This window comes from Pelodiscus sinensis, chromosome 24 (assembly GCF_049634645.1).
Source record: "Pelodiscus sinensis isolate JC-2024 chromosome 24, ASM4963464v1, whole genome shotgun sequence".
In the NCBI taxonomy this organism is placed as follows: domain Eukaryota; kingdom Metazoa; phylum Chordata; order Testudines; family Trionychidae; genus Pelodiscus; species Pelodiscus sinensis.
Genome location: NC_134734.1, coordinates 17208219 through 17232418, shown reverse-complemented (window position 1 = coordinate 17232418; position 24200 = coordinate 17208219). Strand labels below are relative to the sequence as shown.

General features: G+C 51.4%; 1 protein-coding gene and 1 long non-coding RNA gene across 14 annotated transcripts in view; one reads left to right on the top strand and one right to left on the bottom strand.

The window, feature by feature from the left end:
- MEF2D (myocyte enhancer factor 2D) overlaps positions 1-24200 on the bottom strand; it is a 223051-nt gene that overhangs the window by 18684 nt on the left and 180167 nt on the right. For all 13 annotated transcript variants that reach the window (XM_075907987.1, XM_075907988.1, XM_075907989.1 and 10 more), the window contains 3 exons: positions 18418-18628; positions 13277-13333; positions 5008-5198 (listed from right to left, as the gene is read on the bottom strand). In XM_075907987.1, coding sequence (XP_075764102.1) covers positions 5008-5198; positions 13277-13333; positions 18418-18628 — 459 coding nt within the window. The remainder of the gene's footprint in view (positions 1-5007; positions 5199-13276; positions 13334-18417; positions 18629-24200) is intronic.
- On the top strand, positions 5622-9304 carry LOC142819638 (uncharacterized). Its single transcript, XR_012897501.1, has 3 exons — positions 5622-5663; positions 8010-8122; positions 9186-9304. It is a non-coding gene; the product is annotated as an uncharacterized LOC142819638 (long non-coding RNA).

Below are 24200 nucleotides of genomic sequence, written 5' to 3'. Positions count from 1 at the left end.
ATTGTTTCAAAGCCCAGAGCCAAAAGCTTGATTCTAAGGCCCCTTTACCTAGCTTTTGGCAGGAGAAAGGGGTCCTGAGATGGCCATACATTCATAAACCTCCACTTTAGGATACCTTTCCACTACCCAAATGGTGTAAAAGGGACTAGTGCAAGTGAGAATTCAAGCATTCATTTGTCTTTCTGAGAAACTTCTGTAACATAGCTAAAGCTTGCCACACACAGCATATCTTGTACAGTGCACTAACTGTATATGTTAGGGGTGTGATTTATACCAATATAGTTATACCCAACAACTCCTATACAGGAAAGAATGAGCATCTTTATGCCAGTATAACTATCTCACATTATTTGGGGTTGTGTCCCTTTAACTATACTTTTTGGTTAATGTCGGACAACTTTTGGCTAGGTCTACACTAAAGCTTTTTCAGATTTTTTTCCGGAAGAGGCTTTTCCGAAATTTGGCCCGTCTACACTGGGACAAATTTTGGAAAAGCCCGCTCTTTCGGAAGAGCTCTTCTTCCTCATAGAAGAAATGCAATGAGGAAGACAGGGCTTCTGAAAGAGTGCGTTTGCACTGCTGCAAAAAAAGCAGAAGAGCAAACGCAGTCCCTGGATGTGGCAGAGTTTTTCCGGGATACTTTTGGTATCCCGGAAAACCCCCGTAGTGTAGATGTAGCCTTTGTGTGTAGACAAAGTTTCAGAAACGTGGTGTGGTCCACATCTATTTGTTTGGATTTGAGCTGGCCAATATTGTTACAGATCTATTACAAAACGCAGCTTTTTTTAAAAAAAGGCAGCAAATTCTCAGGAACATGGTTGCTCCAAACGTTTCGTTCTTCAAAACTTCTCCATGGCTTTTTGTGCATCAGAATCTTTTGCTTAGCTTTAATTTTTTGCACCGACAGTTTTGAGCAGTGGGCAACCTTTGGCCTGAGAGCTGTATGCGGCTCATCGGGGTTCTATGCCTAGCCCATGAGACATTTTGTTGCCCATGCACAGGGTTGCCAGATTCTGCTGGGTTTCATCCGCATCGTTTTTTTCCTACCGGTATCACTAAAGTGACACACACGCACGTGAAGCCAGGGCACGTGCAAGGAGGGGCGGGCTGACTGCACACGACATTGACTGTGAGCACCACGTGTGTCCTCTGAAGCCAATCGCAGCATGGCTACGGTTCCATCAGCCCTGCCCGCACATTCTAGGTGCGCAAGCGCAGTGAGCAAAACCACCCTGTCCCCGGAGACCATCTTGGTTACGACAATCTTGCGGAGATGAAAGAAACCACCCTGTGGTCCACTCACTAGTCTCGGTTGCCCTTCACTGGTTTTGACTGATTCTCTCTTCAGCCCCAATCCTGCTTATGTTTATGGGGGTAGATAACTTTTAACAGGGGCGTCCTGGACTTCACCTAATAGTTAGATTGACCTGGCTACAGCTGTGAAAGGGTTCAGAAAAGGGCAACTAAAATGACTAGGGGTTTGGAACGGGTCGCATATGAGGAGAGGTTAAAGCAACTGGGACTTTTCAGTTTAGAAAAGAGGAGACTGAGGGGGGATATGATAGAGGTATATAAAATCATGAGTGGTGTGGAGAGGGCCGATAAAGAAAAGTTATTTATTAGTTCCCATAATAGAAGAACTAGAGGATACCAAATGAAATTAATGGGTAGCAGGTTTAAAACTAATAAAAGAAAGTTCTTCTTCACACAGCATGTAGTCAACCTGTGGAACTCCTTGCCAGAGGAGGCTGTTAAGGCTAGGATTATAATAGAGTTTAAAGAGAAGCTAGATAATTTCATGGAGGTTAGGTCCATAAAAGGCTATTAGCCAGGGGATAAAATGGTGTCCTTGGCCTCTCTTTGTCAGAGGCTGGAGAGGGATTGCAGGAGACAAATCGCTTGATCATTGTCTTCGGTCCACCCTCTCTGGGGCACCTGGTGCTGGCCACTGACAGCAGACAGGATACCGGGCTAGAAGGACCTTTGGTCTGACCCGGTACGGCCGTTCTTATGTTCTTATGTAAATGTCACCCCCTAAGCCCTGAAGCTGTGGCAACCTGACTTTTGGTGTAGATGTGGCCAGGCTGAGGGAAGAATTCTGTCTCCCTCTCAGAGAAGTGGATTTCCTACGTCAATGGAAAATAAAAAGTTCCCTCGATAACCCTCTGGAACTGCCGGAGCACAGCTGCAGTGCAGACATAGTCTGAGCACTTAGGGTACGTCTAGACTACATCCCTTTTTCGGAAAAGGGATGTAAATTAGACGCATTGAAGTTGCTAATGAAGTGGGGATTTCAATAGCCCGTGCTTCATAGAATCATAGAATCATAGAATAATAGGACTGGAAGGGACCTCGAGAGGTCATCGAGTCCAGCCCCCCGCCCTCAAGGCAGGACCAAGCTCCGTCTACACCATCCCTGACAGATGTCTATCTAACCTGTTCTTAAATATCTCCAGAGAGGGAGATTCCACCACCTCCCTTGGCAATTTATTCCAATATTTGACCACCCTGACAGTTAGGAATTTTTTCCTAATGTCCAATCTAAACCTCCCCTGCTGCACTTTAAGCCCATTACTCCTTGTCCTGTCCTCAGTAACCAAGAGGAACAAATTTTCTCCTTCCTGCTTCCTCCTTGTGACACCCTTTTAGATATTTGAAAACCACTATCATGTCCCCCCTTAATCTTCTTTTTTCCAAACTAAACAAGCCCAGTTCATGAAGCCTGGCTTCATAGGTCATGTTCTCTAAACCTTTAACCATTCTTGTCGCTCTTCTCTGTACCCTTTCCAATTTTTCCACATCTTTCTTGAAATGTGGCGCCCAGAACTGGACACAGTACTCCAGCTGAGGCCTAACTAGTGCAGAGTAGAGCGGCAGAATGACTTCACGAGTTTTGCTTACAACACACCTGTTGATACAACCTAGAATCATATTTGCTTTTTTTGCAACAGCATCACACTGTTGACTCATATTCAACTTGTGGTCCACTATGACCCCTAGATCCCTTTCCGCCATGCTCCTTCCTAGACAGTCGCTTCCCATCTTGTATGTATGGAACTGATTGTTCCTTCCTAAGTGGAGCACTTTGCATTTCTCTTTATTAAACCTCATCCTGTTTACCTCTGACCATTTCTCTAACTTGCTAAGGTCATTAGCATAAAAATGGCCGCCGCTTTTTTTCGGCACGGAGCTTTGTCGGAGAAAAGAAAGCCGTTTCCGATAGATCCTGTATACCTTGTTTTACGAGGCATAAGGGATCTATTGGAAAAGGCTTTCTTTAGAGAAAGATCAGCCTCTAGACTGCTGCTTTTCTCCGACAAAGCTCCATGACGAAAAAAACGGCGGCCATTTTAATGCTAATGAAGTGCGGGATATTTAAATCTCCGCTTCATTAGCAATTTCGACCTGCCTAATCTGCATCCCTCTGCCGGCAGAGGGGTGCAGTCTAGACACACCCTTAGACTGGGACTCTCTGGGCTTGGAAGAAAGGTGTGATGGTTTTTAAAACCAAATTACCTCAAAACCTCGGTCTTCACTGCAGAGTTAACTCAAGTTATTGAGTGTTCCCTGTAAGCTGAGCACTTGGGCAGGAGCCAAGGAGAGATTCAGGTGCCCCCCAGCTGATTGGCAGAGTGCCCACAGCTGACAACCGCCAGCAGCTGGTGTTTCTATTGGTGGTGCACATCTGCACATGCCTTGGTGCACACAACAGAGTTTATTCTGCACATGGATGGAAAAACTTCGAGGGAACACTGGTCTACATTACAGCAAAGCTGTGTCCTTAACTTGGGTTATCAGCTTGAGTCAAAGTCCAGGAGGAGCCGGGAGTGGAATTCGAGCTCTCACCCTAGTCAAAAGCTGTGCTTCGGTGTCTTCACTGCTCTTTGGAACCAGCTAATTCACACCGACAAACACACCATTTGCAATGAGGACGGAAGCACAGCGATGCGCTGGCAGCTGACGTGCCCGCTCAAGCTGTGGTGTGCACCCCAACAGGCTGGCTAGAGGGAGTTAACAGCTCCCAAGGGGGGGAGGTATGGATGGAACTCAAGTGAGAGACAACCCTCAGGTTATAACTCGTGTTAAATTTCCATGAAGACAAGCCCCTTAATTCCCGGCGCTTGATTCTCATTTCCACAGAGGCCATTTCACACCCCTCTGGTAGTCTGAAGGGGCCTGAGAATGTGTATAAATTACGCTCTGTGGTCACTTCCCGAGGGCTTTCAAGGGACCGTGGCATAACTGGAAACGTGGGCCACTGTATTTACATATGCTTTAAAACTGCTTCATGTTCCCAGAGCGGCCCTAATATCAATGCGAGTCAGGCCCCTAAGACAGAGGCGGCAGAACACCTTTACAGTCTCAGAATGGTAGACTCCAAGCAATGGTGAGACTCAGTAAAACCTTGTAACGTCGCAGCTTGGTAGGGATTAGGGAGGTGAATGGTTAACCGGTTAACCAATGAAGTTTACCAGTTGTGTTTAACTTATGGGGGCTGCTTCAGCCTTGTGAGGTCCGCAGTGGACCTGGGCATGCTATAGGCAGGGGCAGCCCAGTTGGACCAGACAGTCCCTTCCTGTGGCCAAGGGACCATCCTAGCCCAGTTGCGGTGGGTGAGGGGGCTGCTCCCCCAGGCTGGAGCCCCCCCCCTTTAATCGGTTAACTGGCTAAACACTTGTGCTTTAATTCAATGGGATTTTACATCCCTAGTAGTGATGGGTGACGCCTGAGGAATCCTGTCGTATGGGCCATTACTGGGGAATACGAATACTTGATAGTAATAATCCAGCGGCAACGCTGTTACTGTGCTGCCGCACTACGCACGGTGACCAAGGAATACGGCAGCGTTCTAGAGCAACGAGGTCACGGCACGACCGGCTATTGCCGGGGAACACGGCAGCCTTCCCCATCTCCCGGTAGCCACATGGCCAGCGGGAAGAGTAGCAGCTCCAGACGCCAAGAGAATTCCTCCCCCTTCCCCTCCCCAACGAAGGCAGCGGCACTCACCAAATGGTGCATCAAGCCCTTGGCGCCCTGCGAGGTGATCACACGGAGGTCCGGTTTACGGCTGTTGGCGGCGAGCTGCGTGCCGTGGGAGGGCGGTGGGGGTGATTTCGCTGGGAGGATCTTGCCCATGGTGCTGCCGTTTGAGACCGGGAGAAGACCCGGCGAGGCTCTGGCGCTGACGTAGCCGTTTCCTGCGGGGGGAGAGAGGGGAGTGCACATTTTGGAAATGGTTGGAAGGGGAGATGGAGAGCTCCAATCGCCGTTGCCCTGTAACTTGAGCCCCACCCTCTATTGCCTCTTGCAGTCATTTCTATCCCAGCAATTTGAGCGCCCAAAGGCTGCAAAGCCAGGTGGGGGATTAATTCTGACTTAGACTAAGCCCCCTTTACACCACTTGAGCAGTGCCATCAGGGGTTCAGATAATTCCTCACCATTTTGAGGCCCCTTTGCACGGCTAGCATGACCCGAAGGGGCTGTAGTGTAAATGCGAATCAGGACCGAGGATCCTCTCCCCCGGTGTCGGTGTGGTCTCTATGAACTGTGAGCATTTTGGGGCCGAGGCTGTCTCAAACAGAAACACCCAGCATCCAGCACAATCTACCTTCATTCTCAGCAGGTCCCATCTCCACAGCATCTGAGCATCTCTCAAGTTTCAAGTAAGGATATTAAATTGCGGGTAACTGACTAATCAAATAGTCGATACATTTTGCATCGAGTATTCGACTAGTCAATAGGGAGTGTCTGCCTTTGAAGGGCCCTAGGGCTATTGCTACACTTTAAAGGCGAAAGTGCCCCGTGGAGCCCAGATTCAGCTGGGGACTCCCCAGCTGACCCCAGGATCCTAGCCACTTTGAAACACCGCCACAGGAGCCTGGAGTCAGGCTCCTCCCAGCGTTTCAAAAGAGCAGCACTGCGTGGAGCCTGGGATCAGTTGGTCCCAGGCTCCATGCAACTCTGCCGCTTTGAAATGCCGGGAGGAGCCTGACGTGGGGCTCCCGCAGCGGTGTTTCAAAGCAGCCGCGCTGCGTGCAGCCCGAGGTCTGGCCCCAGGCTCCACACAGCGCTGCCGCTTTGAAGTACCCCTTCCTTCCCCCCCGCCCTTGCTGCCTCTTTCTGACAGAGGCAGCAAAGTGGGAGGGAGCAACTAGTCAACTAGCTTGTCAACTATCCAATAAGCATTTGCTAATCGGATAGTCAACTAGTGTTTCACATCCCTAGTTTCAAGGCTTTTTTGGGGGGGGAGGGGGAGTAAAAAATTCATAGATTCCAAGGCCAGAAGGCAGCATTGTGATCAGCTAGTTGGGGTCCCCAGACTTTTCAGAGTTGTGCCCTGCCTTACGAGTGTCTGTGCCTCCCCCTTCAGAGTGGGGCCGTGGCTGAGGTGGGGCGAGGGGGGCACAGACTAAGGAGGCTACAGACGGTGTCGCAGCTGGGTCCATGGAGAAGAATGCTGCTGTGACAAGGGGCCAGGGCCGGAACGGAGCTTGCAAGGCCCCTCCCCACCTGCCACGGACCCTGGACAGAGCCCTGCCGTGCCGCATGGAACATTCCTCCATGCACCCCCGGGGGGCCGCACCCCACAGCTGGGGGACCTCTTATCTAGTCTGACTTGCTTCGTAACACAGGTCAGAGAACTGCCATACAATAATGCCATCTTTTAGAAAGCGATCCAGGCTTCATTTAAACTCCCCCGGGACCCTTGTTAAGCTACTCCAGTGGCTAATTACCCAGAATTGCGCACCTCTTTTCCAGTCTGAATGTGTCTAGCTTCAGCTTCAAACCTTTCCATCATATTGGACCTCCTTCTACTAGACTGAAGAGCCCGTTACCAAATATTTCTCTCTCATGTAAAAACACTGCCCTGGCTGAGCCAGAAGGGCCATGAGCATCCGTGCTAAGAAGGGACCCGTGACACAGATTTTGTTCTAAATCTTTGGCAATGCTGAGACGTAACGCCAGCTCTCCTAAGTGCCAGTCCCGGGCTTTGACCCTCCAAACTGTCCTCTCTCACTCCCCGCACCCATCCTAGCCTTACACTCTAGCTATAAGGCAGAATGGGGCTGTTACCCCTTTTGAGAGATGGGAAACTGAGGCATGGAGATTTGCCTCCTGCCAACCAAACATCTGGGACATGAGTCCATGTTTCTAGAGCTTCACTGTCCTTCCTCCCCTTAGGTGCCAACTTCTTCCTTGGCCACCCCCTCTCTGCCCTAGGCTCCCCTCCACTTCTCCCTTCGCCCCTATCATCTACCCTCCATTCCCTTCCCCCAAGTCCCTGCCCTGCCTCTTCCCTGCCACTGCCCCACCACCTCCAGAATATGGCAAATCAGCTGTTCGTGGCACTCTGCAAGCACTGAGAGGGTGGGGGAGGAGCTGGTCAGCAGAGCCACCAGCGGATAAGAGGCGTAGATGAAGGGCCAGAGAGGAGGGCACATGTATGCTGGTGGGTGCTTAGCACCCACTAATTTCCCCCCCGCCGGTGCTCAGCCCTGGAGTACCCACAAAGTCAGTGCCTATACTCCCACCTACTAGGCCTCTAAGCACTACTGCAGGGCAAGTGATAAACATTAAGGGTCTGAGCCTTATTTACACGGAGGCCTCTTTGAGCTGGTCTGGCAGCACAAAGGGACGTCAGAGAGGGCGAAAATCAGCGACACCCTTGGTCACTGAGAATCGGGGCTCCTCATCCCAACCCCCCCATGACACTCAGAGTTTCTTCCTCCTCTTCTCCCCCCCCCACCCCCGCCCCAGTTCAGAATTTCACGTGCGAAGCAAAATTAAAAAAAGATCTGACGAGCGTCAGGGAAAGAATAAACTGGATGAGATTATTGTTCCGATGAGATTATTATATTTATTTTTTTATGAATAGGCCCCTAAGATAGAAAGACATTTAGCAATCACCAAGATTCAGCCCTCATATTCATCACACATTAGACTGGGAAAAATAGGTCGCTGATTGCATTATTAATCAGCTTCCCAATCACGCTACATCTGCATTTCAGGGGGCAGCTGGGTAGCAGTGGAGTTTCAGACATGACGCGCGCCCAGCTGGGACGAACCCTGGCTCCCGTCGGTTGTCCCTGCCTTGCCATCGGCCTGGTGTAAGGGCCTAAAAGTGAGTGTCACTGTGATTTATACCTACAAATTACCCTGCCAGACCTCTGACCCCAAATGCTAATGCCTGGACACTGCAGGGAGGGGTAGCACTGCGTATGTGGGCGTTTGCACAAGTATAGTGCTCTGCGTCGCTGCAAATCTAGAGCAGCACTGAACTTGAAGGAGCGACTGCACTACCGCACAGATCTCACCCTGCCAAAGCCAATGGATGTGCTCCCGGTGACTGCGGCTGGGCTTTGGATCAAGCTCCGCAGCAGCAGGGAATCAGGCCCGGTGTGAACACGCGGCTGCTGAGGATGTATGGTCAGATTACTCGGCCAGATCCTCAAACTTCCACGCAGCTGAGCAGAAAGGAGGTGGCGAAGCTGCCTTAAAGCCACCTTTGCGCTCGTCTAATCCTAGGACGGCTCTGTGCCAGCTCGTGCCCCCTCTCCCAGTAAGTCAGAGAAGCCTCGAGGCTGCTCTAATTGGCATTGGCTGTCAACCGCCTCCAGAATTTGTCCTGCAGCATGAACCCTGATGATGCCCCTTACCCTAGAAATGCCCCTATGCTGGCACTGAGAAGGAAGTACGGTCAGAGCTGGTATTAGCAGCCAAGAATAACAGTAGGGATCTTCCAGCGGGATTCGAATGTGCTCTGATTTGGGCTGCTTTGTATTGAAGGAACACAGGAATTGCCAAAGCCATGGTCTGTCTGACCTGCTATGCAGCCTCTCACCAGTACCAGCGGTGGCCACTACCTGCTGCTTCCTAGAAAGGTCCGAGAACCCTGGCAGAGATGGGATAGTTTGCCCTTGAGGAATGTCTCCTCCTAACTCCAAAGCTTGAGGCTGGCGCATGCCCTGATCCAGGGTTCGACGGGTGTGGGTACTCTTGGATCAAATGCAACTTCTGAGCCCAGACAATCAACACATTAGCCTGATCCAGGGGTGCACTGGGTTTTGCACAAACCGTCTCTCATTTGCAAGGCCACCAGCTTTTATACTAATTGCCAACGGAAGCGCCCAACATTTCCTGTGCGACCTTCACCGCTTTCAGCTGCTTTTTTTTTTTTTTTACAGTGGCGTGCTGTTGGGTTTTATGCAAGGCTGTGCGCAAGCAGAGTGGGGCAAGGCCAAAGCATGTTCAAAATGCTTACGTTTTCCAGCCATAAGGCTTCCGTAACGATAACTCAGACGCATAAATAGGTTCCATGACAACAGCAACTGGTATTTTGCCTTATTGTCTGTGAAGATCTGGGTGCGTATATTGCAATGGGCTGGCTGGAGTGTATGCGCAACACTGCCCCCTGCAGGATGGAATCAGAACTGCTCACCATGGATCATAAGCCCTGTACTAACAGCGATTCTCCTTGAATTCAAGTGCTCTGGCCTTGTGCTTTAGGAGCAGGAGGAGCTGAGTTCTATCCCTGAAATTCCCATGAAATTTTGAGCCAGTGCAGAATAGCAATAATGCAGAAATGGCCCTGTCCCCACAAAGCTGTGTCCTTCAGGGCGTCGGGAGGGGCGGCACAGGGACTGGGGAGAGCTGTGGGTTGCAAGTTGAAGATCAGCAGTAGAAAAACCCATCTTGACTCCTTTGCATTTCCCACCCCCGCCCCAGATCAAAGCATGACTGGCCAGGTGCCTGCTGCCGTTTGCTGGCCCCCTGCCAGCCTCTGGCTCGGAACTCGTAGGTGGGGTGTCAAAGCCACACTGGAAGCAGGCTGCAGTGAGAACCCAACATGCCATATGTCAGCTCTCCTGCGAGGTCCTCTCTGCTGACCGCAGGGGGCCAGCAGAATACACACCAGCAAGCAGGGCCGGCCTCACCATGAGGCAAACAGAGGCAGCCGCCTCAGGTGCCAGACTGTGTGGGCGGGGGCGGGGGGGGGGGGGGGTGCCACTAGGACCCAGAGTGTAGAAAATTGTGCCTGCTGCTGGTGCAGATGTATTTTCTCTGCTCTAGATGCACAGAGATGGTGGAGCGCTGTGCTGGAGGAAGGAGGGCACAAGAGACATAACAGACAGGCAGAAGAAAAGGGGGCATGGGGGCGTCATTTGAGCTCCCCGCCTCAAGTGCCAAAATGTTGTGGGCCAGCCCTGCCAGCAGGCAAGCAGGATCCCGGAGCCACCCGCAGGCCCAGATCTCCTCCAAGTCCCTGGTTTGACTGCTAGCGACATCAATCCCTGCCGGAACGGCCACGCCCCGGCCACAACCGTCTGCCGCCTCACCCCAGGGACTCTCCCGCCTGTCTGATCCCCCACCCGAGGGAACCGGAGGGAGAGCTGAGAGGCAGCAGCGCTGGCTTCGGAGGGCAATCGATTGCCTGACGTGGCAGGGACCGGCTCCTGGAGAGAGGATGAGCACTCCTCCTTCCAGAGGCGAATGTGATCTCCAATGCACAGGGGAGGCACGGAGGAAGCCGCCTCCCTCGGCGACGGTGAGGCTGAGATGTTACAAAGCAAAGGCTGGGAGGTGAGCGGGGGGCTGTGTTACACCTCTGAGGCCGACAGAGTATGAGCTGCTTTCTCAAAGCCCTTTGTCTCCTAGGCCTAAGATGTTCTGCAGAGCAGGACCCGACATCTGCAAGGGAGGGCTGGAAACACAAGGCCTTGTCAGTTACTTCTATTCCCAGGCTTGGGCGTGGGGGCATCTCAAGACGTGTTTGCACCAGTACCCTGAGACTGTTTGCAGCCCCCCAGTAAGTCAGAGCAGCCTCAGGGCTGCCATGCTCCAAGGGGAACCTGAACTAGCTGCAGCGCAGGGTGCTCTAGGCTTCGTGGTCCCCGGAAGCCGTGCGCTCTCAGTCATGTCCCTGATGGGAATCCTGGGGATTGGAGAAGAGCTGCAAGGCAACTTGTTCAGGCCAGGTCCCAAAATCCCCCATCCTGCTGGGCGCAAGGTAGGGAGCCTCTATGTTTGCTCCACGCTGGCTGGGAATCCCAATGCGATCCAGGCCTGCGGTCAGAGGGATCCAGAGAGAGGAACGAGCCAAAGGTCGCTGGCGATCCCATGGTGCTGCCTGCCAGGCTCAGCACCCCCACTGAGGGGAAGGAGGGCGACAGAGGCGTTAGTGGGGGAGGGGAGAGCGACAAGGGCGGAGGAGAGCAGCTACCGCCTCATGTAGAACTCAAAGCCAACGTCTGGCCCTAAGATTTTGGATGCTCCATAGAGCCTCATCCCCCTGGTGACTATGAAGAGCACAGCCCATCTTCCCCTCTTCTCCACCCACATGCGGCCAACTGAAGGGAGTCTGGGGCTCGGTGGGGACAGGGTCTAGGAGAGGACTTGGGAACAAGGCCTGGGCTGAAAACAGCCGGCGCTGATCGACTCCGCAGGGCTCCCTGCGGCCCCGCAGGCCCCGCTGCCATTTCCTGGAGTGGCTGGAGGAATGAGAGGAATGTTTCAGTGACGTCAATTCTGACATTCATGGAACCTGCCAAGCTAGAAGCTGGAACAGCCGCTCACAACAGCTGACGTGGGGGCTGGGGGGAGGTGGGTGAGCTGGGGGGGGTGATAGAAAGTGACAGAGCGTCTCTGCCTAGAGGTATGGGCCAGTCCTTAATGCCTCTTTCCTGGCAGCCCTGACTTTGCAGATGAGCTTAAACAGCAAGGTCTAGAGCCAGATTTTGAACACTCCTAAAGACACGGAGACAAATTCTGATCTCTGCTCCCCACGCCGGCAATATCCCAGAGGCCTAAAGCCACCGCAGCGGGATAAGGGAGAACTCCCCAGCTGCAGGCTGTCTGCCTATACACTGCCTCATGTTGGGAGGGCATGCTGGGAGCGGGCCCCTCGTGTATGTTGCTATTGGGATTAGGAATACGATAGTGTAATGGTGTACACGGTTAACGTATGCTCAGGGAGCCGTCTGCCTCTCTCCCCTGCGCTGCTGCCTCTACTACAGAGGCAGCAGTGGGGGGGGGGAGGAACCCACCAGCTCCCAGGGAGCCAACTGCTTCCCTGTGTGTAACCGCTGAAAATTTCAGCACTAAATTAAATGTTAACATCCCTAACTAGGATTCTGGAAGGGAGACCAGCCCCCTGGGGAGTGTGGATGCAGGATGCTCATTTGGCCCTGTTCTGAGAAGTCCATTTGGCTGTAGGATCCAGCACCCAGCCAGCAGCTGAAACAGGGCTTTGAGTCTTGCGCCTGCAGCCTGAATCTCACTTGACGAGAGTCATTCATTCCACTCCCCTTCCCCGCAAAGTCTCCAGGGCACGACTCGTCCTGGAGTGACCCGTCTCTGTGGCACAAAAGAGGCATGGGAGCCACGCCTGGTTTTGTTCGGGCGGAGGGCTCTTCGCGCCTCCTTCTGATTGTCAGTATTAGAAGTAACCGCACCGAGGGAGCCCGCTGAGATCATTGCGGAGCTGGACACGCAGCTCATAAGAGACAGTCCCTGCCCTGCAGGGAGAGCAATTTAAATAGACAAGACGGGGAACACACAAAGATGTGTTAGTCCCATTTTACAGAGGACCTAGCCCTCGCTGACACTTAGCTCCTTCCTCCCACTCTGGCAATGGAAAGGGGCCTTCAAGAGGAAGCTCCACCAACACGGAATGTGTTTTTCCGAAGCCAGAGTGGGATGTAGGGGCCTTAGCTTACGTGTGACTCAGGTCCTATGGATTTTTCCCAAGGACACAGAGTCTGTGACGCAGCCAATTGCTTTGGCCTTACGGCAACCGTTCTCCTCCACCAGGCTAAGCAAAGTTTGGTTCGGATTTGAATTTGAACGGGTTATGTCCCAAGAGACAGAGCTATAAAAAGGAGCAGAGATGGAAGAGAGAAAATTATTCCCGCCGGCAAAGTCAGGCCCCAAACCCAGACCTTCTGCCTCCCAATCCAGCAGTTTAATCACAGGACACACCTGCCACACACAATTAGCTGACCTAAAAATCCACATCTGAAAGATCTGGAGGCGTTTGAAAGCGCACGCCAGACCTGACTCGAGCTGTCTGAGAGGATCTTCACTACCCATCACAACATCTAACCATTTTCAGCAACAGAACTCAAGACATTTTACACAGAAGGGCAGTATCCCGGGGGAAACTGAGGCACTAAGCAGTGCCCACAAGTCACCGAGCTGGGGATAGCACCTGGGTTTTCTGAGTGCCAGTCCAGCACTCTAGGCCTCCTCATGGAAGGTGGTCTGCATGCTCACTCACCAACTGGGCTCGGGCAGGCTCCGTTTGTGTTGTTCAAGTCTCCCCCGAGCATCGCCCCTGGAAAGCAACGGGAGACACAGGGGACAAAGTTAGTTCCGAACTCAGTGCGCTGAGCAGAGATCAACTCTTTGTACGAAGGAAAGGGGGGAGATCAACAGTGTTGCATTCTCATCCAGAAAATTCAGGGTAAAATGTACATACAGCCCTTGCAGGCATGGAAACCAATCTACACACACATTCCCTTTGGCGATGAGGCATGCTGCTCAGACGCGCATTCCAAACCACTCGGCTTGGAAACCAGCGTGGCTCGGCTGTTCCCAGCCCTCTCAGGGACACACGCGCTGCAGAAGGGAACCCGCCCCTAGCTCTGGGCCTGGAAAGAGGATCTCTCATGTAACATTTGCACCGAATGGAAACCATTCCCGAGGCGGCCAAAGAGGCATGGCGAGAAGCCGGCTGTGGCAGTCATGTGAAGACAAATAGCTGGGAAGCGCTACTTTTCACTTGAGGCTAGGAAAGCGATTCCCAGGGAATCGAGCCCATTAGCCCCTTTGCAAACAGACTTTGATGTTTGCTAATTAAACTGGTTAAAAGAAAGGAAACAAAGGGTAGGAATAAATGGTAAATTTTCAGAATGGAGAGGGGTAGCTAGTGGTGTCCCCCAAGGGTCAGTCCTGGGACCAATCCTGTTCAACTTATTCATAAATGATCTGGAGAAAGGGGTAAGCAGTGAGGTGGTAAAGTTTGCGGATGATACTAAACTGTTTAAGATAGTCAAGACAGAAGCAGACTGTGAAGAACTTCAGAAAGATCTCACCAAACTGAGTGATTGGGCACAAAATGGCAAATGAAATTTAATGTGGACGACTGTAAAGTAACCCACACTGGAAAAAATAACCCCAACTATACGTATGGTATGATGGGGGTTAATTTGGCTACCACAAATCAAGAAAGAGATCTTGGAGTTATCATGGATAGTTCTCTGAAAACTTCCACACAGTGTACAGCAGTGGTCAAAAAGGCAAATAAGATGTTAGGAATTATTAAGAAAGGGCTAGAAAATAAGACACACAATATCTTACTGTCCCTGTACAAAACTATGGTACGCCCACATCTTGAATACTGTGTACAGATGTGGTCTCCTCACCTCAAAAAAGATATTTTGACCTTGGAAAGGGTTCAGAAAAGGGCAACTAAAATGATGAGGCGTTTGGAACGGGTCCCATATGAAGAGAGGCTAAAGCAACTGGAACTTTTCAGTTTAGAAAAGAGGAGACTGCGGGGGGATATGATAGAGGTCTGTAAAATCATAAGTGGTGTGGAGAGGGTGGATAAAGAAAAGTTATTTATTAGTTCCCATAATAGAAGAACTAGAGGACACCAAATGAAATTAATGGGTAGCAGGTTTAAAGCTAATAAAAGAAAGTTCTTCACACAGTGCGTAGTCAACCTGTGAAACTCCTTGCCAGAGGAGGCTGCAAAGGCTAGGACTATAAGGGTATGTCTACACTAGCTCGTTAATTCGAGCTAGGTAGGCAAATGAGGTGACCGCAGTTGCAAATGAAGACCGGGATTTAAATATCCCAGGCTTTATTTGCATGTTCCCGTCTGGTCGCCATTTTGAAATTTCACTAGGCCTGAACTCACTGCCGTGCGGCTACACACAGCAGTGAAACGTTAATTAAGTCCTTAGATCGAATTAACTGCTACTCCTCATTCCCCCAACCCCAATAGCATTCCACGAGGAGTAACATTTAATTCAAACTAAGGACTTTAGTTCAAATTAACGTTTCACTGCTGTGTGTAGCCGTGCGGCAGAGAGTTCGGGCTAGTGAAATTTCAAAATGGCGACCGGACGCGAACATGCAAACAAAGCCTGGGATATTTAAATCCCGGGCTTCATTTGCAACTCCGGTCGCCTCATTTGCCTACCTAGCTCGAATTAACGAGCTAGTATAGACATACCCTAACAGAGTTTAAAGAGAAGCTAGATAAATTCATGGAGGTTAGGTCCATAAAAGGCTATTAGCCAGGGGATAAAATGGTGTCCCTGGCCTCTGTTTGTCAGAGGCTGGAGATGGATGGCATAAGACAAATCGCTTGATCATTGTCTTTGGTCCACCCCCTCTGGGGCACCAGGCGCTGGCTACTGGGCTAGATGGACCTTTGGTCTGACCCAGTACGGCCGTTCTTATGTTTATTTGCTGTTTTGAATTGCTTGACCCTTGGAACACTGTTATTTCTTCCAGCGGTCTGCACTCCCTCTCCCTCCCGATACCCACCTAGACGTCTTACAGAGCAGGGTCAGGAATCTAGGAGTCTGTGTTCCCATGCCACTGCTCCGACCACTACCCTACACTCCCCTCCCAAAACCAGGAGCTAGAAACTAGGCATCTTAATTCTCAGTCCGCCACGCTAATCACCAGACCACACTTCATTCGCAGAGAACCCAGGAGTCCTGATTCCCAGCCCCCTGCTCCAGTCACTACACAGGCTGGACCTCCCTGGTCTGGCACCCTTGGGGCTTGAATGATCCTGGATGAAGGATTTGGCCAGACCAGGGGATGGTCATTTCTCGCCCCCATGCTGCCAGCCCCACTCCCGCCTTGGCTTCCCGCACAGCCCAGGGGAACTGTGCTGGCTCCTGGACCCTTGCAGACCAGCTGTCGCATGCCAGGTCCTGCACCCCCGCCATTCCCCCCAGCTGCGCTGCATGTGTGGCCCTTCCCAGCTCCCCTCCCCCACAGCCCAGCCCTCTCTCCACCCCAAATTGTGCCAGGCTCCTAGCCCCCCTCACCACACACACCACAATCTGCTGCGACTCTCTGATCCTGGAACATCCACTGGACCCCGGATGTTGCTGGCCCCGAGAGATGTAACCTGCACGGCAGTCCCCTCTCAAAGAAAATAACTGATCTCAGAAGTTCCTAGCCTCTGATGAGTGTCTGCATTGCACTAGGAGTTTGGGGGCCAATAATTCCCCATGGTAAATAATTAGGGCCAGATTTTCATTCACAAAAGGGCCCCTTTGTGCGTCTACGTCAAGGGACTTTCAAGGGGACATTGTGTTCATTGTAACGCCCTCCCTCAGGGTATGTCTACACGAGCCCCCTAGTTTGAACTAGGGAGGCTAATGAGGGTGCCCAAAATTGCAAATGAAGCGCGGGATTTAAATATTCCGCACTTCATTAGCATGTTCCTGGGTGGTCGCCATTTTGGAAATTGACTAGCCCGGAAGAACTGCCCGCGTCTACACGCGGCAGTGAAACGGGAGATTGAAGTAAAGCCCTTAATTCGAATTAGCTGTTAAACCTCATTCCAGGAGGAATAACAGCTAATTCGAGTTAGGAGTTTACTTTGAACTCCCGTTTCACTGCCACGTGTAGACGCGGGCAGTTCTTCCGGGCTAGTCAATTTCCAAAACGGCGACCGCCCGGGAACATGCTAATGAAGCGCGGGATATTTAAATCCTGCGCTTCATTTGCAATTTCAGTCGCCCTCATTAGCCTCCCTAGTTCGAACTAGCCGGCTAGTGTAGACATACCCTCACAGAGTGTAACGGACCTCAAGCTGTGCGAAGGAGAGTTTCCCAGACACATCCAGGACATCGGATTCCGCGGAACCATTTTCATGCTCAGCAGCGGGCCTTGGCCTTTTCCTTACGCAAGGCAACTGCAGGTTCTGCTCCATTAGCGCCGCTTTTGATTTGGGCACTACAGGGCAGCTCTCTGTTCTCCTCTGATGCGCCTCGTGAATGGCACCGATCCAGCAGGCAGCGCTTACAAAAGACGATTCCTTCCACGCCCAGGAGGAAATGCCCAGGGCAGCTGCCTCCGGGGGACCTCTGCACGGATGCGCTCCGCTCAAAGCAAACAGTTCGACCCAAATCCATTTTTCCACCCCCCGACCCCAAGCTCCAATTTTTCGGAACTGTCAGCAAGCTGAAAAATCGGAGCTTCGCCCAGCTCTAGGGGTTATACGCTGATTGTGCCTGCCTGTCGCACTTCATGGGATTTTTCCCGAGCACCCAGGACCTTTTCATGTCTTATTATCGCACTGCGGGAGCGCCCTACAAACCCGAGTCATGGACCGGACACTACTGTGCTTGTGTAGTGAGGGATGGTAGATATGGTTTAATTGAATAATCAGGTAACTGCACCAAATCTTATCGATTACACAATTATTCAATAGTCCCCAGGAACAGGAGTGGCAGCCAGTGCGCTCCCAGTCCTACTCCCAGGGAGCCCCCTGCCACACCGTGCTGCTGCTTCTGTATCAGAGGCAGCACCGTGGGGTGGCCGTAGCCTCTGTCTGTGGGGGGCACGAGCTCCTCATAGGCAGAGGCTGCGCCGGCATCCTATCCTCCCCATGTTGCTGTCTCTGATACAGGGGCAGCAGTGCGGGGCAAAGGGGGGAGCAGGCGGCTTCACAGAGCCAGTGCTCATGGGGAACCAGCTTTTAAGCAGTCTCCCCCCAAGCACTGGCTCCTGTCTGCTTCCTCCTGCCTCCCCCCTCCCCCCCCCCACTGCCTCTGTGGAGGCAACAAGCAGGGGTGGGAGGAGGCAGCTCTGCATGAGTTGATACATCCCTTGAAAGCTGGCTTCCCGCATGTACCTGCTCCCGCCTGCCCCCCTCACCCTCTGCACTGCTACCTCTGGGATTGGGGGGGAGGGGCAGCTCCACAGGATCTGGTGCTCATAGGAAACCAGCTTAAAAGCCAGCTCCTCACAGGTACTAGCTCCTGCCTCTCCCATCCTTGCTGCCTCTGATACAGAGGCAGCAGCGGGGCAGGGGGAGGAGTGCATGTTGTTGTTAGGCTACGCCCAGGTTGATCGGTTAAGACTAAACGCTCACATCCCGAAGTGTAACACCAGCAGGCAGAATCGAACCTGGGCCCTCTGGAGCCTGCGGCAGGAGCCATAAACTCAAAGCCAGCTGGCCCACAGCTAAGGCTGCGTAGTGCACGCTCCTTCTCTCTGTGAGTGGTCTCAGTGCCACAAGATGGGACTGTGCCCCACCCCCCCAGCAGGTGTGCTCGGTGCTGCACAAACAGCTAGAAGGGAGTGAGCGGGGAGATGCACAACAGGCTGAAAACACTGGTGCCCTCTCTTGGCTATTTGAGCAGTAGGCTGAACACTCACCCGCGCTGGCTGGTCTCTGCGGCAAACCAGGAGACACGGAGTTTCTCTGCAGGGCTGGCTGCTGTGGCGAGAGAAGTCGGGGGTCCGTCAATGAGGAGGTCACCAAGGACTGGGTCACCAAGGAGCCCCCCGGGTTGCTGAACTGTAACGTGTTTTGGTTGGTCACCGGCACCGTCACGGGCATGGCGAAGTTCGGCGCGGGCACTGCAGACTGAAGAGAGAGGCAGATGAACGCAGGGCCCGGCACTGAGGAGATGCCCAAAGGCCCTCACTTCACCAAGGAGCAGCCTTCTGTGCGGTTCACGGCACCACCGCGTCCTGGAAGGCCACAACACCAATCGACACCAGCTATGCACCCGGTTCAAAGCTGCACCCGGTTCTGTTACTGCCCTCCAACATGTGCAGCAGCCACTTTACACTGGTGAAAATGGCGGCGGACAGGAGGGAATCTGGCATACGGCACACGGGGGGGATATGGATCCCCTCCGGGAAGAGAGAGAAAGAAGGGCAAACAGGAGTCCCTCTGGGCATGCCCAAGCTGCTCGGAGGGGAGAGGGGCATGACTAAAGTCCTGCATTAATTTCCCTCCAGAGCTCAGCCAAGTGGCTCTAGAACAGCTCACAGAGCGCTGGAAACATCTCAAAGCGGCTCCCCTGGAATGCTAGAGAGGGGAACAGCGTGAGAGGCTCTGGAGAAACAGAGCCAAAACTGCCCTTCTACCTTGGAGGGAGGTAAACAGAGCCCGGTGGAGACCAGATCCCCCGCTGGTGTGAGTGACCGCAGCTCTTCGGAAGTCAGTGGAGCTGCCCCGCCTTACACAGCGGAGGATCCCGGTGAACCTCTCTCAGCAAAAAGATCCTGCAGATTCTGCACATGCGTGTCAGATCCCAGGGCCCTACTCACAGCGGCTTCTTTTATTCCCACAACACCCAGAGTCACCAATCCAGATTCTGCGAGGCCCACAGACCCAGCCTCCAAGAGTTTCCTCAGACATTGTTCCTCTCTCCCTATTAGTAGGAAGTCTGATAGCCCCTGTGCTCATTCTAGGGAGAACACCATCTTGGGGTTACAGTACTAATGTACCTTCGGACACAGGAGCATTCCCACCTTTGCCACAGACTCTATGAAAGACCTTAGGCAAGTCACTTAATCTCTCTGTGTCTCGACTTCTCACCCCTTCAGCAGGGATAACAATGCTTCCTTTGTGTATTCTACAAGGCAGCAGCCCTTTTTTACTAGGCGTCTGTACAACAGCTAGCACATGGGGGCCTGTCTCGTCCCGTTGTGTGAAAGCAGCACAAAAGGTCCCGGTTATTATTTATGATCCATGTGGAGCCTGGGACCTGGATCAAATACACAGCTGACCTCAACTGGAGCCTTTAGGCGGCTACTGTACTAGAAAGGGTGACAGATCGGCCTAGTCGCCAGGTGCAGCTTTCTTCAGAGAAGCAGGCTATAGATAGCTCCTACCAATTCATGGAGCTGCCAGTCAATGGAAAGACCTGGAGCTCTGAACCCCAAAGCAGCAGAAGCACCTTTAATCTGTAATGCTGGGCCCCTGGCTTGAGGGATAGATCCACCTACCTCATTTCCTATTAAAGCCAGACTTGTCCCGTTTACTCTTTCTTATGTCACTGATTTGCACCTGCATCTGTTTCAATGCAGAGCATGGGAGGGGAGAGGGGATAGTTGGGATTAACCGGGACCGTTAACCAATAAGCAATCGTTGATTGGTTGTACAGCTATCTGACTAGCTGCTAACATCCCTAGCTATCGCATTGCTTGTGTATTAAGGATGTTAAATTGTGTTTAATCAACTAATCGAGTAATCGATGGAATTTCCATCGACTACTCAATGAATCGATAAGGGGGGAAACTGCAAAGCCACGGCAGGGTTATCTCCCAGCCCAGAAGCTAACCCTGCTGCGGCTCCTCCTTTTAAATGTAGTAAGAGCCGCACAGCTCTTACTACATTTAAAAGGCAGAGGCGCAGTGGGGGACCGGACGCGAGCCGGGACTCAGCTGTCCTAGCTTGCGCCCGGTCACAGGCACTGTGCCTCTGCTTTTTAAATGTAGTAAGAGCCATGTGGATCTTACTACACTTAAAAAGCAGAGGTGCAGCAGGGGACTGGGTACGAGCTGGGACAGATGAGTCCTGGCTCGTGCCCGGTCCCCGGCTGTGCCTTTGCCTCCACTGCCCCCTCCACGGAGATGGTGCTGGGGGGAACCGGCTCCTGCTCCCCCCTCTTCCTGCCTCTCATGGAGACAGTGGGTCGGGGGTGGGGGGAATAGGGGAAGAGAAGCAATTAGTCGAGTAATGACTCAACTACCTGATAAGCCTAGTTGCTTATATCCCTACTGTGCATGCGCATGCTTGGCTCCTTGAGTCTACAGCGTGCATCCTCACCAGGAGCACTTGCACCAATTGCATCACCAGTGTGGGCAATGGGGCACGGCTGCTGAAAGCTGGTAGTAACAGTCCATGTGATCTGCACTGACACTGCTTCAACTTAATTCCCTGAACCATGACTCCACGCTGCTCGGAGAGGTGGTGTTACCAAATCGCTATGAAGAGCTACTTAAATCAGCAGGAGTCAAACTGACATGAAGACACTTCCACAGCTAGGTTGATGCAAGGCAGCTTACATCAACCTACCCTGTCATGTACACGGGGCCTCAGAGAGAGCGAGACGGTACAGTCATGGAAGAACTCCTTCCGTCATTCTGTAGGAAGTGTCTGCATTGCATCTACACAGCACTGAGGCAGCTACAACATCCTTACTGAGGGGGAATCAGGCCCTTAAATGTTTGGCCATGCTCATCTAGAATGCAATATTGCAAAAGAAAAGAAAAGAAAAGAAAAGAAAAGAAAAGAAAAGAAAAGAAAAGAAAAGAAAAGAAAAGAAAAGAAAAGAAAAGAAAAGAAAAGAAAAGAAAAGAAAAGAACTAACCTACCCAGGTCTAGTTCTTCCCCAGATGCACCTGTGAAACCTTCTGATGTAATCCATTTATGGATTGGAGGACAAGATCCAGCCCTTAGCTCTTAACTATCACATTGCACCGTTGCAGAAACTCATCATCCCCATGCTCCTGCCCATTTGGGAAGAGACTTGTGAACACGCAAAAGGTAACTCAACCAGCAGCTTCCATTCTCCCCAGGGTCAGTGCTGATTACAGAGCACCGGGACCAGTAGTGTTATGGCAGGCAAAGGTTTGGAATGAACACAACAATCCAAAGTCCGGGGAGGGGGAGGTTCGTTAATCAGACAAACGCCAATGACTTTTCATTTTCTCGAAAGCCAGTTTCAAACGCACTCCGAATGCAGAGCCCTGTTAAGGCCAGTTTCACTGTTCCAGGGTGTCATTCGCTTCCCCGGCAGATGAGTGGTGTTAGTTCTCCTCACACAAAAAGCCGGTTAAAAGGGAAAAGCAACTGCTCCAACAATCCAAAATTCCATCCGGTTACAAAAGGGGTGTAGTCAAGGAGGCAGATGACAGCCATTTACTATTAATCGCCCTGCTTCTGGGATGCGACGGACTGCAAGATCTCTGAGGGGCAGGGACTTGCCTCTTTTTATATATGCTCACAGCACCTAGCATAATGGGGGCCCGATTCTGGACTGCAGCCTGTAACCATTACTATGATGCAAATAATAATAATAATAGTAATAAAATCCACAGGCAGATAAGCACACCATTCTCCCATTGCCCTGCTCTTCTGCAACTATCCGCCCCAGGGCAAAGTGAGCGCTAAATGCTACATGCTCCTCTGGCATCTGACACCCACTTTGCACAGGTGTAAACGACAGGACAAAGCGCAGTGCAGTGGAGAATCTGACCCACAGATGCTAGGGCCAGAAGTGACAACTGGTGGTCTCAGTCTGACCTTGGACATGGCACAGGCACACTTTTACCCTGCAACTCTTGCACCAATGAAGATGGCGGCAAAGCTCCACATGACCAGCATGAAGCAGAATCAAGCCGAAAGAGCTAACCGTTCCTTAAAATCCAATTCCGGGGCTTGATTCTCATTTACACTATGGGTTGTCTAAGGGTACGTCTAGACTACATGCCTCTGTTGCCAGAGGCATGTAGATTAGGCTACCAGGCATGCCTGGGTGGTCAACAAATGCCTTTGATGTCGACACCCGCGAGTTCAGACTACCGCGCTGAGCCGACAAACAGCTGATTGGCTCAGCTTGGCAGCCATGTAAATTAAATGAAGAGGCGATTATTTAAATCGCCGCTTCATTTTCCTATGCCTGGTAGCCTAATCTACATGCCTCTGTCGCCAGAGGCATGTAGTCTAGACGTACCCTAAGCTTGAAAATGAATGCAAATTCAGGTAGGGTGTGGCTTTAAAGCACATCCGTTGTAATCAAATCACTCCACATGTAGACATTCTGAATCCAGAATAAGAGGGCCTAGTTAAACCCACTTTGGGTTTGTCTGCACTATGCAGAAGATCAACACTGCCGCAGTCGATCTTCCGGGGTTCGAATTAGTAGGGTCTAGTGAAGACCTGATCATTCGAACTGAGGGCACTCCTGTCGGTGCTGGTAGTCTTGCTACTCATGAGGAGTAAGGGAAGTGGACAGGAGCGTTTGCTCCCGTTGGCCTCCCATTGGGTAGAGGGCACCAAAACACGGTTTAAGATAAGTCAACTCCAGCGACGTAATTAATGTATCTTAAGTTGACTTTCCCCTTTAGTGCAGACCATGATTTTCAGAGGAAGTGACGCTAAACCGAAAGAAGGCGCTCTTACTCCAGAACGTAAGTGTCCACACATGGAGTTAGTCAGGAGCTACACCATAAGCAGAGAAGCCCCAAAACCCGTTTACCCCACTTTGGCCATGTAAATAGGTGTGGATTTCAGTTACATCCACTTTAAGGGCCATTTCTACTGCCACGGTGGCGTGATTGAAGCCTTCGTGTAATCTGGTCTGGGGTCGGAATTTGGTTCCTTTCCTACCATCATTTGGTTCCTTTCCTACCATCAATCCCCGGGCTGAAGGAGAGCCTGAATCTCATTTACACTGAGGTCTCTTTACACTGCTTCAGCAGCATAATACAAGTGAGACAATTACACTCAGTTGAAGGTCCCTTTATGTTGCCAGAGGGCTGGCAAGGGGGAAATGAGCATCCACAATCTCTTACTGGCTGAGTCAGCCCCCCCTTCTCTGCCCCCTCAAAAATGCCTTAGGCTTTTGCAACAGAGAAGTCTCAAGAAAACAAAAAATAGTTCCTGTGACCTTGTAAGGAATAGCAGGAAGGAGTTGAGATATTTTATTCTGAATCCAACACTTGGAACGCTTCTTCCCTATTTCGAAAAAGTTTTTTTCGGAAAAAAAAGCAGTCTAGACGCGGTTCTTTAAAAAATAACCTCTTTTTTGAAAGAACCCTTATTCCTGAAAAAAGGAGAATTACAGGGCTCTTTCGAAAAACGGTTTATTTTTGAAAGAACCGTGTCTAGACTGCTTTCTTTTTTTTCCAAAAAAACCTTTTTCAAAAAAGCGATCAGTCGCGATAATGCAAATGAAGTGCAAAATTTGTAAAGCTGCGCTTCATTTGCATTTTCAATTTCCTTCATTCATATTCCTCTTTCGAAAGAGGAATGTAGTCTAGATGCACCCTAAAAGTGCTGTCATATGGGTGGAAATCGGGTCAATACTGCATTTTATTAATCTTAGCAAAGCAGATTTAAATGGGGCCTGCGTGTTGTGTAATCTTGCCTTACTCTTTGTATTCATGCCCGTCAGTGTGAAAGAAGCAATTTGCATATA